At 46.5% G+C, this 18,190-nt stretch overlaps 1 protein-coding gene and 1 long non-coding RNA gene across 2 annotated transcripts in view; one reads left to right on the top strand and one right to left on the bottom strand.

Annotated features, from left to right (window-relative positions):
• The window catches only part of LOC103281777 (zinc finger and SCAN domain-containing protein 2), a 45,334-nt gene that overhangs the window by 9,917 nt on the left and 17,227 nt on the right, over window positions 1-18,190 (top strand). The gene's annotated exons all lie outside the window — the stretch shown is intronic.
• The window catches only part of LOC134294950 (zinc finger protein 91-like), a 39,308-nt gene continuing 34,152 nt past the window's right edge, over window positions 13,035-18,190 (bottom strand). Inside the window, exon 4 of the mRNA XM_062966889.1 lies at window positions 13,035-14,384. Within this exon, the coding sequence (XP_062822959.1) occupies window positions 13,450-14,384 (935 nt within the window). The 3' untranslated portion in view covers window positions 13,035-13,449. The remainder of the gene's footprint in view (window positions 14,385-18,190) is intronic.

Raw genomic sequence — 18,190 nt, 5'->3', positions numbered from 1 at the left:
CTTCTCACAAAAAGAAAGCCATCTTCAACCTCAGCAACATGGAATGGACGAAGGATTGGGGGAAATCCAACCCCAAATAGGGAAACAAGTTGTCCAGGAACACCTGGCCTCTCTAAACGAATTCAAGTCCCCAGGGCCAGATCAGCTACACCCAAGAGTACTGAAGGAACTAGCGGAAGTTATTTCAGAACCACTGGCAATTATCTTCGAGAGTTCTTGGAGAACGGGAGAAGTCCCAGCAGATTGGAGGAGGGCGAATGTGGTCCCTATCTTCAAGAAGGGAAAAAAGAACAACCCAAACAATTACCGACCGGTCAGCCTCACGTTGATACCAGGCAAGATCCTGGAAAAGATCGCTAAGAAAGTGGTCTGTGAACATTTAGAAACAAATGCTGTCATTGCTAATAGTCAACATGGATTTATCAAAAACAAATCATGCCAGATTAATTTGATCTCTTTTTTTCATAGAGTTACAAGCTGGAATGCCGTGGATGTAGCCTACCTGGATTTCAGTAAGGCCTTCGACAAAGTCCCCCACGACCTTCTGGCAAACAAGCTAGTAAAATGTGGGCTAGACAAAACTACGGTTAGGTCGATCTGTAATTGGCTAAGCGAACGAACCCAAAGGGTGCTCACCAATGTGTCGTCTTCATCATGGAAAGAAGTGACAAGTGGAGTGCCGCAGGGCTCTGTCCTGGGCCCGGTTCTGTTTAACATCTTTATTAACAACTTAGACGAAGGGTTAGAAGGCACGATCATCAAGTTTGCAGACGACACCAAACTGGGAGGGAGAGCCAACACTCCAGAAGAGAGAAGCAGAATTCAAAACGATCTTAACAGATTAGAGAGATGGCCCAAAACTAACAAAATGAAGTTCAACAGGGACAAATGCAAGATATTCCACTTAGGCAGAAAAAATGGAATGCCTAGATACAGAATGGGGGACGCCTGGCTCGAGAGCAGTATGTGTGAAAAAGACCTTGGAGTCCTCGTGGACAACAAGTTAAACATGAGCCAACAATGTGATGTGGCAGCTAAAAAAGCCAATGGGATTCTGGCCTGCATCAATAGGGGAATAATAATAATAATAATAATAATAATAATAATAATAATAATAATAATAATAATAAAAAATGTATTCTTATATCCCGCCCCATCTCCCCGAGGGGACTCGGGGCGGCTCGCAACAATAATAAAAACAGTGACAAATTACACATTGTAAAATCAAACATGAAAAGCAGTCATACAATCAATACATACATCACATGTTAAAAACAAGGAGATAAAACAGTTCTAGGCCGAAATAGAGGGCTTCTGTAGCTTCGTGGCAGAAGTACTCAGCAAGGTATCAATAATCATGGCAGAACACTCTCTAATTAAATTAAATGGGCAGACAAATCAACCCCCAAAAATTAGTCGTCGAAGGCCCTCTGGAAAAGCCAGGTTTTAAGGCTTTTTCGAAAGGCAAGGAGGGTGGGGGCCTGTCTAATCTCCCTCGGGAGTGAGTTCCAGAGGCGGGGGACCACAGCAGAGAAGGCCCTCTCTCTCGTCCCCACCAGCCGCAACTGCAAAGGTGGTGGGAGCGAGAGGAGGGCCTCCCCCGAAGAGCGAAGAGATCGTGCAGGTTCATAGGGGGAGATGCGGTCTCGAAGGTAGGTGGGTCCCAAACCGTTTAGGGCTTTGTAGGTGATAACCTGCACCTTGAATTGGGCCCGGAAAACAAACGGCAGCCAGTGGAGCTCCTTAAACAGAGGCGTAGAACGCGCCCTGTAGTTTGCTCCTGTTAGAAGCCTGGCTGCCGAGCACTGAACTAATTGCAATTTCCGGGCCGTCTTCAAAGGCAGCCCCACGTAGAGCGCATTGCAATAGTCCAGTCTAGAGGTAACTAAGGCGTGGACCGCCGTAGTCAGATCAGACTTCTCGAGGTATTAGTTTTAGTTGTGCAAAGGCCCTCCCGGCCACGGCCGACACCTGAGCCTCAAGCGTCAGCCCCGAATCTAGGAGGACCCCCAAGCTGCGGACCTGCGCCTTCAGGGGGAGTGCGACCCCGTCAAGCACAGGTTGCCACCCAATACCCCGATCGGACTTTCGACTGACCTGGAGGACCTCTGTCTTATTAGGATTAAGTCTCAGCTTGTTCGCCCTCATCCAGGCCAACACAGCGGCCAGACACTGATCCAGTATCCGAGGGGCTTCCTTGGATTTTGGTGGAAAAGAGTAGTAGAGTTGGATGTCATCCGCGTAGAGATGGCAACACCCTCCAAAACTCCGGATGACCTCTCCCAGCGGTTTCATGTAGATATTGAAAAGCATGGGAGACAGAATAGAACCTTGCGGGACCCCACAGGACAATGGCCAGGGGTGCGAGCAGGTGTCCCCCAGCTTCACCATCTGGGAACGCCCCTCTAGGAAGGACTGAAGCCACTGCAGAACAGTACCCCCAAGGCCCATCCCGGAGAGACGGCCCAGAAGGATACCATGGTCGATGGTATCGAAAGCCGCTGAGATGTCCAAGAGAACCAGCAGGGTCACACTCCCCTGTCCAGCTCCCTGCGGAGGTCATCCACCAAGGCGACCAAAGCCGTCTCGGTACTGAAACCAGGCCTGCAGCCAGACTGCGATTGGTCCAGAGAATCCGTATCATCCAAGAATCCCTGGAGCTGAGAGGCAACCACCCGCTCCAAGACCTTGCCCAAAAATGGAAGGTTGGAGATTGGTCTGTAGTTATGCAAGTTGGTCGAATCTAGGGAGGCCTTCTTTAAGATAGGTCTCACCACCGCTTGTTTTAGATTAGATGGAAATCTACCCTGCCCCAAAGAGGCATTAATTATTCTCACAAACCAATCAACCAACCCACCACTGGCCTGTTTTAAAAGCCAAGATGGGCAAGGGTCAAGGGCACAGGTGGTCGCCCTCACCGCTCCAAGAATCTTGTCCACATCATCAGGCTGCACAAGCTGAAACGGATCCCACAAGATCGAACAGACAGAAGCCTCGGTTACCTCACCTGGCATTGCAACAAGGCCAGCATCTAAGTTGGAATGAATCTGAGCGACTTTGTCTGCAAAATGGTGAGCAAACTCGCTACACCGAGTTGCCGGGATGTCAGGTGCCCCCCCAGCCTGAGGAGGGTGGAGGAGCTCCCCAACAACCCGAAACAGCTCTGAGGATCTAGTTGTTGCAGACGCAATGCAGGCAGTCGAGAAAGCCTTCCTGGCTGCTCGCAACGCCGCAGAATAGGCCCAAATAGCGGCTCTAGACCGTGCTCGGTCAGATGCATCACGAGTTGTCCGCCAGCGGCACTCTAGTCTCCTCCTCGCACGTTTCATCTCCGCCAGCTCCCCAGTAAACCAGGGAGCTGGGGCAACTCCACGTAGCGAGAGTGGACGTTCGGGGGCGATCATGTCTATAGCCCTGGACAACTCACTGTTATAGCGAGCGACCAAGACATCGACAGGATCGTCAGGCTCCATGGCAGACAGATCCCCAAGAGACCTCAGGAATCCCTCAGGATCCATAAGTCTCCTGGGGCGGACCATCTTAATGGGTCCACCACCCCTGCGGAGGTTTACAGGTGTGGTGAGTCTTAAACTGATCAGATAATGGTCGGATCATGACAATGGAAGGATAGTTTGCTCTTCCACTCCAACCAAACCGTCGCCCGCAACAAAAACCAGGTCGAGTGTATGTCCAGCTTGATGAGTGGGACCCGATATCACTTGGGACAGTCCCATGGTCGTCATGGCGGCCATGAATTCCTGAGCTGCACCTGTCAAGGTGGCCTCAGCGTGAATGTTGAAATCTCCCAGCACCACCAGGCGCTGGGAACCCAGCACCACGCTAGAGACCACCTCTGCTAGCTCAGGCAGGGAGACTGCTGTGTCGCGGGGTGGACGGTACACCAGCAGAATCCCCAAACTGTCCCGGGTACCCACCCTCAGGTGGAGACACTCAAACCCGGCAGGTTGCAAAGCGGCGCATCTGACCAGGGCGATGGACTGCCGAAAGACCACCGCAACCCCACCTCCCCGCCCTCCCGGCCTGGCCTGCTAATGCACCCCGAAACCCGGAGGACAAAGCTGGGAAAGACTAACTCCACCCAGTTCATCCAGCCAGGTCTCGGTGATGCAGGCCAGATCCGCCTGCTCATCCAGGATTAAATCCTGGATAATAGATGATTTACCCTTGACGGATCTGGCAATAAACAGCAGGACCTTCAGCCCGGAGGGGCTGCCATGGAGGCTACCACACCTATCCTTCTCCAGGGTCGCAAGAACTCTGTTGCGCTTCTCCCTGGGAATCCGTCGACCGCAATTCCTCCTCCTCCATCTAGATCCAGGGAAGTCCTGCTCCCCTTATTCTATTCTGCCTCGGTCAGACCACACCTGGAATCACACTGTGTCCAATTCTGGGCACTGCAATTGAAGTGAGATGTTGACAAGCTGGAAAGCGTCCAGAGGAGGGCAACTAAAATGATCCAGGGTCTGGAGAATAAGCCCTAGGAGGAGCGACTGATAGAGCTATGCAAGTTTAGCCTGCAGAAGAGAAGGCTAAGAGGAGACATGATAGCCATGTACAAATATGTGAGGGGAAGTCATTGGGAGGAGGGAGCAAGATTGCTTTCTGCTGCCCTGCAGACTAGGACGCAGAACAATGGCTTCAAACTGCAGGAAAGGAGATTTCACCTGAACATCAGGAGCTGTGGAACTCTCTGCCCCAGAGTGTGGGGGAGGCTCCTTTGGAGGCTTTTAAGCAGAGGCTGGATGGCCATCTGTTGGGGGTGCTTTGGATGTCATTTTCCTGCTTCTTGGCAGAATGGGGTTGGACTGGACTTCCATTTCTATGATTCTATGATTCTATGAGGGTGAACTACAGTTCCCAAAATCATGGGTCAGTTCCCTCCACCCAAACCCAATCAGTATTCAAAGTTGGCCATGCTGGGTATGTGTGCCAGGTTTGGTCTAGAACGGTCATGGGTTGGGTTCACAATGCTCTCTGGATGCAGGGTGAACTACAACTCCCACCCTGGTGCCAGGTTAGGTCCAGATCTGTTACTGGTGGGATTCAGAGTGCTCCCTAGATGAGGGGTGAACTACAACTTCTACCATGATGTATCAGCCCCCCCCCCTAAAATCCCTCCATGGCATGTGGGGTCTGTGTGCCATGTTTGGCCCAGATCTGTCGGTGGGGTCACAGAACCCCCACTGAGAGAGCACTGTGGGTGAACCATAACTCCCAACCTCTAAGGCCAGTCCCCTCCACACCCACTGGTATTCCAAATTAGGCATGTCAGGTCGGTGTGCCAAGACCTGTTGTATGGAGTCAGCTGATCAGTTCTGGTCTGTTTAGGAAAGGGTTATGGAAGAGGCAGTGGGTGGGATCGTGCACATTCCACAGCAATGGAAAGAGTAAGAAACACTGAGGTGTCTGTGGTGGAGGGAACACATCAAATCTAGGGTGAAATTGTCCCCATAGAAAAGCATTCCCTTGGATGGTGGGCAGAATGGTGTTTGTGGAGGACGTGGTTCACAGCGCTCTCTCTAGTCTGCAATGCCATGAGAGGGAGGGAGGTTGTGGGTGTGCGTGAAAATGGGAGCCTGTCTGTGGAAGTGGGAGACATACACATAGAACCGCTCTGAGTCCCCCTGCGGAGGCAGATGTGGTATAAAAACAAAGTTTTAATGTATTATTATTTCATAATTTCACTTTTATTATGGATATAGAAGAAGAAGAAGACATAGGTAGAGACTAGCTTAGGTACCTGGCGATGCCTGGGTTAGGACATTTGTGGTGCTACTTATTAGAAAAAGCCTGCCTTTCCTTTCCTTTTCTATGTATGCTCCAGATGGGAAATTCATGATGATATGGGTGAACTACAATTCCCAAAATCAGGGGTCAGTCCTCCCCAAAGCCTGCCAGTTTTCAAAGATAGCCACGTTGAGCCAATTTTGGTCTGGATCCATTGCCGGCTGGGTTCAGTGTTCTCTGGATGTGGGTGAACTACAGCTCCCGGATTCCTAGGTCAATCACCCCAAACTGCCATCAGTATTTAAAGTTGGGTATGTTGGGTCTGTGTGCCATCGTAGGCTGGGTTCACAATGGTTTTTGGATGTAGAGAACTACAACTCCCCAAATCAAGGTCAATTCCCCCCCCAAAACCCCTGTCCAGTTTGCTAGTAATTAATGTCACACTGCAGACACTGTTGCAATGACTTCTGCACCTTCCATCATGGGGTAAAATGTGGAACTGATAATAACAACAACAACAACCATAACTTCATTCTTCTATCCCTCCACCATCTCCCTGAAGGGACTCGAAGCGATTTACAGACGGCTCAAAGTGCCTAAGAACATACAAAACCAATTAACACCATATAAAATACAACTAAATAAAACATATGTGCATATAAAGACATCAACTCAGACTCAATCAAGCGGAGGTAAATGACTGGCACCAGGCCAGGCTGTAAACAATGGAGTAAAATCAGTGTCAGCTGCAGTAAAGGAGAGAGGGCATGGGACGAAGTGCAAGCTGTGTGACTACTACAGAGGATGACTGAAGTCCCTGCGAAAGGAGGAGTGTGTGTGTGTGGGGGGGGGGGGTGTCTCATCTCCCTGGGGAGGGACTTCCAAAACAGGGCTTGCCTTGTCCCCAAAAGTTTTAGGAAAGATCTCCAATTATTATTATCATCATCATCTAGCTTAGAGACCCAGAGGTGCCCAGGTGAGTTGGAAAAAGCATTTGTTGGCTGGGTTATTTGTCGACTGGGTTCAAGGTTCTCTGGCTAAGGGTGAACTACAACTCCCATATGCAAATGGCAGTCACCCCAAACCCTGCCAGTATTCAGTCGGCCATGTTGGGTTTGTGGGCCATGTTTGGTCGAGAACTGTAGTCGGGTGGGTTTAGTGCTCTCTGGATGCACGTGAACCATGACTCCCATATTGCAAAGTCAATCCCCCCCAAACCCTGCCAGTATTGTGTCTGTGTGTCAATTTTGGTCCAGGTCCAATGTCGGCTGAGTTCTGTGCTCTCTGGATAAGGGTGAACTGTAACTCCCCAAATCAAGGTCTATTCCCTCAAACCCCTGCAGTATGTTCAGTTGGTCTTGGGGGTCCTGTGTGCCACGTTGGTTCCAGGTCCATCATTGGTGGAGCTCAGAGTGCTCTTAGATTGCAGGTGGACTATACATCCCAGTCCCTACAAGTCCTATAAATGATGCTGAATTCTCCCAAAACCTCTCTCTCTAATTTGTTCAGTTGCTGATCAATTCCTGTTTGCTGTGTGCCATGGAAAAGAGTAGGAAAGGGTTATGGGAGAGGCAGTGGGCGGAGTCATGCAAATTCCACACTAATGGAGAGCGTCAGAAACACTGGGGTGTCTGGTGGAGGAAAAACAGAAGATCTAGGAGGAAATTGTCTTTGTATGAAAGCCTTCCCTTGGGTGGTGGGCAGGATGGTGTTTGTGGAGGACATTGGCAGGGTGCTTGGGCATTTTCACGGCACTCGCTATAACCTACAGTGTCATTGGAGGGAGGGCCACTGGTTCCTCCTACGTAGTGGGAGCTATAGCCATTTGTGGAAGTGGGAGCCTGTCTGTAAATGGGCGCCCCGGCTACATACATACATACATACAGATTTTTACTTTTATTATGTGTTTAGATAACAACAACAACAACTACTACTACTACTACTATTACTACTACTTTATTCTTAAATCCCACCACCATCTGCCCAAAGGGACTTGGGGTGGCTTACATGGGGAAAACGCCCAGCAAAAACAGAATAAAATATAGCACAATGAATATACAATTGTATTTTCAATCATCAAACCAATAAAACCAAACAACAAGCATTATAACAACATAAGAACAACAACCACCATCAACCAGTAGCCGAGAACAATGGGCATGTTCAGATCTAAGAGGGCGGGCAAGGGCTAGCGCAGGAACAGTTGCAAGGGCAGGGCGGGTAATACAGCGCTGCAAGGCCGGGCGATGAGTGAGGGCGAGGGGGCCTAGTCGACAAAGGAACCAGTTCATCAAAGGCACATTGAAACATCCACGTTTCAGGTCTTTAGGGAAGATGGGCAGGGTGGGCGCTCATCTGATCTCCCTGGGGAGAGAGTCCCAGAGCCGGGGGGGCACCACCAAAAAGGAAGGCCCTCATTCCCCCTCGTCCCCACCAACCGTGCTTGAGAGGAGGCAGGAGCGAGAGAAGGGCCTTCCCAGCAGATCTTAAAGGCTCTGCAGGTTCACCGGGGAAGACGTGATCGCAAAGATAGGGTGGACCCAAACCATTGTTGGCAAGATCCGATTGAATTCATCTTGGGAAATGGTGTAACTGGGTGGTTGAGCTGGGGCGTCCGCTCCGGCTCCTGTAGACATTCTGGCCTTAGGTTGTTTGGTGCTTAGTTGGCGGAGTCAAACTGTCAGAACCCTGGCTGCTGGGCACCAATAACCTTACACGGAGGCCAGTCTCTATCTAATATCTTTATTAAAGAAATATATAAAAGCAATAAAAACAAGTGAAGAGTATAGTTCAGAAACAGACCTTTCAAAAGAGGTCAAATATAGTCCAAAAATGTTTTGTCCAATAAATGATATTAGAGTTCAAAGTTTTAATCCACTTGACCGAAACACACACTCTTGCCAAGCAATAGTGTGGGGAAATGTCAGAGTCTTAGAAGTCCAATGAAGCTTGACAACAAGGCTGGAAATAAACTTGATTCTTGACTAGGTCCGTGACTAGAAACAAGGCAAAACGTGAAGCGTGGAACAGGGTCCGTGGTTAAACTGCAAGGCAAGGCAAGGCTCGAAAACTTGATCCGGGAAGCAAGGAACTGGAGTTACGAAGTCCACACACGATCTCTCTCCTGAAGCTGATCAATTGACTCCGCAAAGAATCTCTCGCGCCAAACCCCTATATTGGGTCTCGTTTTCCCGCCAACAATCTCTTTCCCTAGAGAACGAGAAGCGAAACCCACTCTGTCCAGATGCATTACTCCTTAGAATTTCCCAAGGGAAGCAGACCTAATCAGCCAGTTGTTTGGCAGCGATTCTTAAGCTTCTCCGATTAGCTTCTCTAACTCCTCTGTCTCTAGAATAAGATTCCTTCCTGGGAAACGGAGGGGAGTACTGCCCAAGGCCTGGTTTACTGAATTCTTGAGGGCAAACATCAACATCCGGCAGGTGAAGGGACTCCGGCTCTTGTTGAACCGGCGAAAACCCCATGTTTTCCTCTTCATCTGCCACGATAGTACCAGGAACAGGACTACAAGGCCCATGAGGCATCACAAGACGGAACCAGAACTTCCCCATCGAAATAAGGCAGTGACTGGGTTAACTCTGGTGTCTGGCCGGGCCAGAGTATCTCAGTTTTCGCAGGATTCACTTTTAGTCTACTTGCTCGCAGCCAACTCATCACTGCTTCCAAACACAGCTTAAAGTTCTCAGGAATCGTGGTTGTCCCAGGTTCGAGACGCAAGAGTAGCTGGGTATCATCTGCATACTGGTAGCACTCTAGGCCAAAGCTCCGCACGAGTCCAGCAAGTGGTCGGACGTACATGTTAAATAACAGGGGCAAAAGGATAGCACCCTGGGGAACTCCACAGCAAAGGCAGGAGCTCTCAGAGCTTTGTCCTGACCACTCCACCCTCTGTCTCCGGTCCCAGAGAAATGAATTGAACCATTGAAGAGCTAAACCTCGTACACCAGACATAGCCAATCGATGGATCAGCAAGTCATGGCCCACGGTGTCGAATGCAGCTGTAAGGTCCAAGAGTACCAATAGCGCTGATCCGCCCCGGTCTAATTGACGACGAATTTCGTCAGTAATAGCTACCAAGACAGTCTCTGTCCCATGACCTGAACGAAAGCCTGATTGGAAGGGGTCTAAGCCCACAGTCTCATCTAAGAATTGCTGTAGCTGTCCCGCCACTGTCCGTTCAATCACCTTGCTCAAAAACGGAAGGTTTGAAACTGGCTTTTTCTCTCTCTTAACAGAAGCCTTGTGGTTTGCTGTCCTTTTTGTGGTGTTTGTGCTTTTCCTTTCTCAGGAGTGGAGACCTTCTCCTCCTTAACTACCTGTTTTTGACCTTTTGCATTCGCAGAACTTCTGCTTCTTCTGAGCTACCATTTAGAACCCCCTTATTCAGGTGCAGTCTTTCCCAACCTGCATCCTTATCAAAATATGCCACTTTTGAGTATCTTACTCTCCCTGGGCTGCTGTGAAACTTGAGCTTATATTTGTAGAATCCTAGAAATCTCAATCTGCGCCACTTTGGCTCACCTTTTGTTCTTTGACTAGCAGGTATGAGCACATTTGCAAACTGACCAAAAACCTTTACATACTTCAAATTTGGAGCTTTATTGTACATCTTTTTAAATGGAAAATCTTTGATACACTCATTCCACAAACGATTCACAATGAAATTACTCGTGTGCAGGGCTTCAGGCCAAATTCTAGAAGAACAACCTGAATCTTTCATCATGCAATTTTTCATCGCAACACCTCCATTCTCTTTTCCTTTTTCCTTGAGAAAATAAATGTATGCAAATCTGGTTAATCTTTCCACCAGCAACAATGCAAAACTAGACCCTCCTTCACTCTTATTAAATGGTCCAGCCAGGTGAACATGAACAATTTCAAACATTTTGTCTACTTTGATTTTGGATTTCTTTGAAAACTGAATTGGTTTAACCTTTACCTCTTTACAAACTGCACAATCTAGCAGATGGTCACATTTCTCACATTCAAAATCTATGCAAACATTTAGCATTTGATTCAGCACTTTGACATCAGTATGTCCCATTGCTCTGTGCAGATAATGAATGCATCTATCATGCACAATTTGTTTCTTTACATAATAAACCTCTGCACCATCTTTGCAAATTTGCAAATCATTTGAAACAATTTGTTTCTTTTAACTCCTTTTCACACAATTTTTCCTTTTTTCAAAACAAAGCAATAAATTCCTTTAAAGACAACTTTATAATTTATTTATTTATTTATTTATTTCCGGTATTTCTACCCCGCCCTTCTCCCCTGGGGGACTCAGTGCGGCTTACAAATTGGCAACACAGTGCCATCACATCAGCAATATAATACAAAAGGCATTAAAAACTAAAAACATTTAAAACATCATAATCACATTCTGTCAATGTTGCGACACTCAACCAATTGGTCTTAAGATCTGGAACACAAATTACATATTCCCAATTAACTCCCAAACAAGAAATATATGCAGTCCCATACTTATTGATGGTTCTCACAGTCCCATCTGCCAAAGTCACAGTTGTACCCGTTGTATCCTTCAGGTTCTTCCACATCTTTGGATCTATTACAATGTGATGAGTTGCTCCAGAGTCCAGGAACCACTTGTTCTCCCCTTGAACAGGATCACTGGCAGCCATGAAAGCATGGGCAGCAGATGCTGTTGATTTTGCACCTCCGCCTTTCCCACAATAATATCTCCCTCTGAAAGGCCTCTTCTTGGCACCTGGACAATTCCTGGCGATATGGCCTCCTCGGCCACAGGAATAACATTCTTTGTTTTGACTCCATACACAGATGTCTCTTGGTTGTCACCATCACCATCTGGTTGGAAGTCCATCTCTTGCGCCCCTCCTGGACATACTCGGGCTGCTCTTGCTTCTGGGACTTTTCAAACTTTTGTTTGTCCAGCTCCTCGAGGACTTTACAACAACCCAAGTCCAGTGACAAATCCTGGACCCTCAAACTTTGGAACGACTGGATCAGATAGTCCCACTCATCTGATAGACTTGCCAGTAGTACAAAGCATTTCTGAGCCTCTGAAAATTCAACTCCACACACCTCTGCTTCAACAAAAAGCTGCTTCATCAAATCTAGGTGCCGCTTAACATCCTGGCTCTTCTTTAGCTTAGTATTGTACAGTCTCTTAGTCCATATCAGCTGTGAAATACAGGATTCCCTCTGATGCACCGCTTTAAGAGAATCCCACACTTCGTTAGCGGAAACTTTGTTTCTCACATGCACCAGCTGATTGGGTTGAAGGCACAATATGATTATGGCTTTAGCCTTCTTATCTCTGTCCTGATCAGCATCAGCACCAGTTGTAGTTTTCTCAAGCTAACCACTCCCGACTAAAGAGGAAAACAGAGGATGTTTCTGTAGGGAAACAACGTTCAAAACTGGACATTTGCAACCAAGGTGGAAATGGAGCTGGAAACTAAGACCAAAGGAACAACTGATGGAATTACATATGGTTTATTTCTTTTCAGACGAGGTGACAAGACAATCATATTTAACACTCTGAAGCAGTGGTCCTCAACCTGTGGGTCCCCAGGTGTTTTGGCCTACAACTCCCAGAAATCCCAGCCAGTTTACCAGCTATTAGGATTTATGGGAGTTGAAGGCCAAAACATCTGGGGACTCACAGGTTGAGGACCAGTGCTCTGAAGGACTGTCTGTAAAGAAGTGTATGATTTTATTTTGTTTAATGATGACATGTTTATTTGATTTGTTTAAACAGTCAGGTTTAGTTAATTTAAAATGGTGAGTATTAGAGCTGTTAATACCAGCATTGAAGAACCGGCTGCTATGACAACGGGGGCGGAGCCAACCGCCATTTGGAAAGGAAAAGGGGAATGTTTTAAAACCCAGTTTCAGTCTGTGATTTTTAGTCACAGGAAGAAGACTGATTCTCATGTGGAGGATCAGGGTGACTCAAATAAAAGAATTTGAGTCAGGTCTAAAATAAAAGGACAGTCTGTGATTTTAAATCACAGGGAGCAGTCTGGTTTCAAGACTGAAGGGAACCAGAAGGACAGACCTCTATTAGGCCAGACTAAGCAAGTTAGGGGACTTGTTTAGGGTCATTTACAGAGGCTGTGGATTAGGGAAAAGTTAATCCCAGTAGATCCAGGAGGATCAGGTTTTAGTTTAGCTGAGAGGAAGAAGTATTTTGAAAGTTTGAACACCTCATATCTGTTTGTAACCATTAAGCTAAGTGCCTTTAAAAAGTTATAAGAAACCATCAAGCTCTGTTCAAGCAATAAACTTGTTTTGATTTAATTCCATCTAAGTCTCTGTCACAATTATATACCAAGTTAAGCAATATCAACATCTGAGGTAAAATAAACAAAGAAGGTATAAAAAGAACCAGTGCCATCTGCCGACATCTCCTCCATTGGTGGCAGCGAAGAAGATAATTAAATAAATAATTAATTAAAATCATCATCCATAAGACATCTTTATAATTGGTGGTATCTGTGTGTGTGGTGGGATCAAAAAGATTCTTCCCTCACACATCTGTACACTGTCACACAGAGCTTGCTTTCTGCTGCTCCAGAGAACAGGACCTCCAACTTACAGGTTCAAATAACAAGAACGGGGACTCCACCAAATCTGACGCAGAACTTCTCAAAGGGTCCTGTTTGAAATCAGACATTTACACACAGTGGCTGTTTTTTAGCCTGTATGTGTTCTCTGGTGCTGGTTAAGGGATGAAGTCCGAGTAAAACATTTTCCACATTCATGGCATTTGTAAGGCTTCTCTCCTGTGTGGAGTCTTTTGTGGCTCACCAAGGCTGAACTGGAAGCAAAACATTTCCCACACGCCTGGCATTTGTATGGCTTCTCTCCTGTGTGGAGTCTTTTGTGGCTCACCAAGTTTGAACTGGAAGCAAAACATTTCCCACACGCCTGGCATTTGTATGGCTTCTCTCCTGTGTGGAGTCTTTTGTGGCTCACCAAGTTTGAACTGGAAGCAAAACATTTCCCACACTCCTGGCATTTGTATGGCTTCTCTCCTGTGTGGAGTCTTTTGTGGCTCACCAAGGCTGAACTGGAAGCAAAACATTTCCCACACGCCTGGCATTTGTATGGCTTCTCTCCTGTGTGGAGTCTTTTGTGGCTCACCAAGTTTGAACTGGAAGCAAAACATTTCCCACACTCCTGGCATTTGTATGGCTTCTCTCCTGTGTGGAGTCTTTTGTGGCTCACCAAGGCTGAACTGTCAGCAAAACATTTCCCACACTCCTGGCACTGGTATGGCTTCTCTCCTGTGTGGAGTCTTTTGTGGCTCAACAAGGCTGAACTGGAAGCAAAACACTTCCCACACTCTTGGCATCTGTATGGTTCCTGACCTGTGTGAAATTTTTTGTGTTTCACCACACATTTTGCAGATACTTTCCCTTTAAGATGGCTTTTCCCAACATCGAGTGTCTTGTGAAGCACAAGTGCCATATTTTGGGTAAAACACCTCCCACACACACTGCATTTGTCAGGCCTTTCTTTGGCAGAACCTCCATCTTCTCTGTGGGCTTGCTGCTGTTGACGAAGGCCCCAGTTGTGTCCAAAATGTTTCCTGTATTTGGTGCATACATGGCTCTTTTCCCCGTTATCTACTGTGAAGAAGAACATAAACAATCGTTCCTCAGTGTGAGTCATAAAGACTCAAAGGATGTGGGATAAGAAGTGGATTGAAATGATCCTCAAAACAACACAGACATGGAGGAAAAGAAGATATGCCTGTTGTCCTTTCCCCTCCCCTTGTTCAGTAAAGATGGACCCTGGTTGTCTGCCTGGAGCCTCTAAGAGAGAGATGAGTAACATACGCTCCAGAGGCTCCCTGTTGCTCAGCCCAGCCCGGTTTTTTATTCCGCCTCCTTCTCTCTGGGGAATGGATGCCTTTTCCCTTCACATCCAAATGCTTGCCTTTTTCTCTAGCTTTAGACTTTACCAACTACCACCCATTTCACCATCCTTCCCTCCTTTTTCTTTCTCTCCCCCAATCCCAGTTCTCTTTTCCCATGCTCCCTTAATGTTGGATTTTTCCACTCCAACGTAGAAGATCCCATACCTAATTTCAGAGTACAGTAGAGTCTCGCTTATCCAACATAAACTGACCAGCAGAACATTGGATAAGTGAAAATGTTGGATAACAAGGAGGGATTAAGGAAAAGCCTATTAAAGGTCAAATTGCATTATGATTTTACAAATTAAGCACCAAAACATCATGTTTTACAAGAAATTGACAGAAAAAGCAGTTCAATACCTGGTAACATTATGGAGAAATCACTATATTTACGAATTTAGCACCAAAACATCGCAATGTATTGAAAGCATTGACTACAAAAGTATTTACTACTAAAAATTGACTATAAATATAGAATTACATAAACTAACACTGTCGGAAGTTAAATCTGTAAAAAGTTCAGTCTTGTGAAGATTTTTTAAAATCTGTGATCCTTGCCTGCTTTTCTGACAACTGCTGTTTCTCCGCTGCCAAGTCTCGCCATCTTTGCAGCATCATTTTGTCAATCCCCGTTGCTTCTTGTTGCTCAATGTATGTGATTGTGGTTTCTAGAGCCCTAACCCTATCCTTGTGCGAGATTCTGAGAGGCTCGACAGTTGATGCCTGATCATCAGTTTCGTCGCCATCGTTACTGATAAGAGCAACAATTTCTTCATCCGTTATTTCATACTGATCGTCTTCGTTTATCCAACTTCTAACTTCTTCCGAAGACACATTCTCACACCCAGGGACACGCCGTACTAATTGTAGAATGCTTTCTTCGGTTTCATCTGTGCTTTTCCTTCCCATAATCTCATCCTTATCTTCGCCTAACAACTTCTTCCAAGACCTGGCAATTGTTGGACCCCAACCACAGTCCATGCCCTTGCAACCCAAGAAGCAACTTCCTTTACACGGATGCGTTTCCATTTTTCAATCCTGTCTTGCCCTTATTCTATTTCTTCTATCATTGCCGACAATAGCTTCCTGCGATAGTTCCTTTTGAGCGTTTCCAAAACGCCGAGATCCATTGGTTGTCATACGGCAGTTACATTATGTGGAAGAAACATCGCCTTCATGTCCCCCTCTTGAAGCTCCTCTGCATCAGGGTGTGTCGGGGCCTTAACTAGCAACAAAACCGCATTTCTGGGCAGGTCATTTTCTTTTAAAAAATTATCCATGGAAGGAACAAATTCCTTAGGGCTGGGCTGTAGCACAGCTGGTAAATCACCAGCAGTACTAAGATCTACCAACCGAAAGGTGGCCAGTTCGAAGCCCGGTTGGGGGTGAGCGCTCGACCTCAAGCCCAGCTCACTGTTTACCTAAGCAGTTCGAAAACAGTCTATGAGCTGTAAGTAGAGAAATTAGGTACCATAAATTGCGGGGGAGGTATTTTGCGACATCATAAACATCAAGACCAGAAATGTGGTGACGAAGAGGAAGTTGGAAGGAGGAAGTTCTGATAGCTCTCCCTCATAGAGAATGAAGCAACAGCACCCCTGTGACTGAATCTGAGCGCAACATCAGCCTCCAAGGCACCAAAAAAACCGGACTTCAAGACGACATACCTCCTTCTGTTTGTCTTATTCTTTTCTGTCCTGTCTCCAAACGGCATTGAATGTTTGCCGTGTATGTGGGGAATAGCGTCTAGATCCAGGGAAGTCCTGCTCCCCTTATTCTATTCTGCCTTGGTCAGACCACACCTGGAATACTGTGTCCAATTCTGGGCACCACAATTGAAGGGAGATGTTGACAAGCTGGAAAGCGTCCAGAGGAGGGTGACACAAAGGATCAAGGGTCTGGAGAACAAGCCCTATGAGGAGCAGCTTAAAGAGCTTGGCATGTTTAGCCTGCAGAAGAGAAGGCTGAGAGGAGACATGATAGCCATGTACAAATATGTGAGGGGAAGTCATAGGGAGGAGGGAGCAAGCTTGTTTTCTGCTGCCCTGCAGACTAGGACACGGAACAATGGCTTCAAACTACAGGAAAGGAGATTCCACCTCAACATCAGGAAGAACTTCCTCACAGTGAGGGCTGTTCGGCAGTGGAGGCTGGATGGCCATCTGTTGGGGGTGCTTTGAATGCGATTTCCTGCTTCTTGGCAGGGGGTTGGACTGGATGGCCCATGAGGTCTCTTCCAACTCTACTATTCTATGATTCTATGTATTGTGATCTGCCCTGAGTCCCCTCGGGGAGATAAGGTGGAATATAAATAAAGTGTTATCGTCATCGTCATCATCATCATCATCATCATCATCATCATCATCTTTAAAAATTTCACTGGTCAGCAACACACTTTTTTGATTGTACTATTTTACAGGAAGAGCGTTTTTTGAAACTGTTTTAAAGGCTCTGGGATTTTTGGGCTTCCCAATCATTGCAAGGTCCATTTTGTGGTTTGCTGTAGCATTGCTGCACGCTAAAATTGTCAGCCTCTCTTTGCTGTGCTTTTAGCCAGGGGCTGCTGCTTCAGTTCTGGCTGCAAGACTCCTACTGGGTAACACTTTGCAACTGAGGCCGGTCTCGTCACAATTCAACATCTGATCACCCGTTAGGTTTTCAATTTCATTAAATTCTTCAATTTTTTTTCATGAATGCCTCCGTTTTTTGATAATTTGATGACAGCTTCTCACCACAAACACTTAGCTGACGGATTCCATAACGTTTCTTCCACTTGTCGAGCCAACCAATGCTTGCTGTAAAATCTGGATCCCCTTCATTACATTCCTTTCGAAAACGCAACGCCTTTTGCTGTAAAATAGGCCCTGAGATAGGCACACCTTTGTCTCTGGACTGCGTAAACCAAACATACAAAGCTTCACTAACGTTTTCATAGTTACACTTTATCATCGTTTTCCTCTCTTTTAGCGCACCATCAGTAACTTTGGGGGAACTCCGTTCTTCCATCTCTGATCGATTCCCGTGAGCTAGTTTCAGAATAGGCTGAAGGAATCCCTCCCACTTGTCTCCTGATTGACAGTTGGGATGTATCTATTTGTTCTCTCTGTTTCTTTCTCTCATTCTGATTGGTTTTGTAGAATGGTGCATGCTTTTGCTTCAGATTTCTGACTTATATCTCAGTGTGTACTGTGTGTATTAAGACCTCTCTCTGCTTGTGTGTCAGGAGAGATGTAGGGCTTGGAGTTTTTCCCTCTCTTTTAATCCCGAGAAGAGATGGAAATAGAGAGCAGCTCAGACCCAGTCCTTTACTATTTAGAAAGGGAGTTATTTAATTTTTTTTGTAAATAAACCTTTTGTAATTTTAAAGACTGGACTCTGCATCTTTGTTTCTGAAGTTCTTGATTTTTTACAGATCACTTCCTTGCTCTGTTCGTTGTGAGCTGAATGCTCAACTATCAGTTTCCTGATGGTATTTATAGGTTCTCTGCTTTTTGGAGGGTAGTCTTCCCTTAC

Source organism: Anolis carolinensis, unplaced genomic scaffold (genome assembly GCF_035594765.1).
Source record: "Anolis carolinensis isolate JA03-04 unplaced genomic scaffold, rAnoCar3.1.pri scaffold_38, whole genome shotgun sequence".
Lineage (NCBI taxonomy): Eukaryota > Metazoa > Chordata > Lepidosauria > Squamata > Dactyloidae > Anolis > Anolis carolinensis.
Note: the sequence above shows the minus strand (reverse complement) of the source record. Positions and strands in the feature narration are given on the sequence as shown.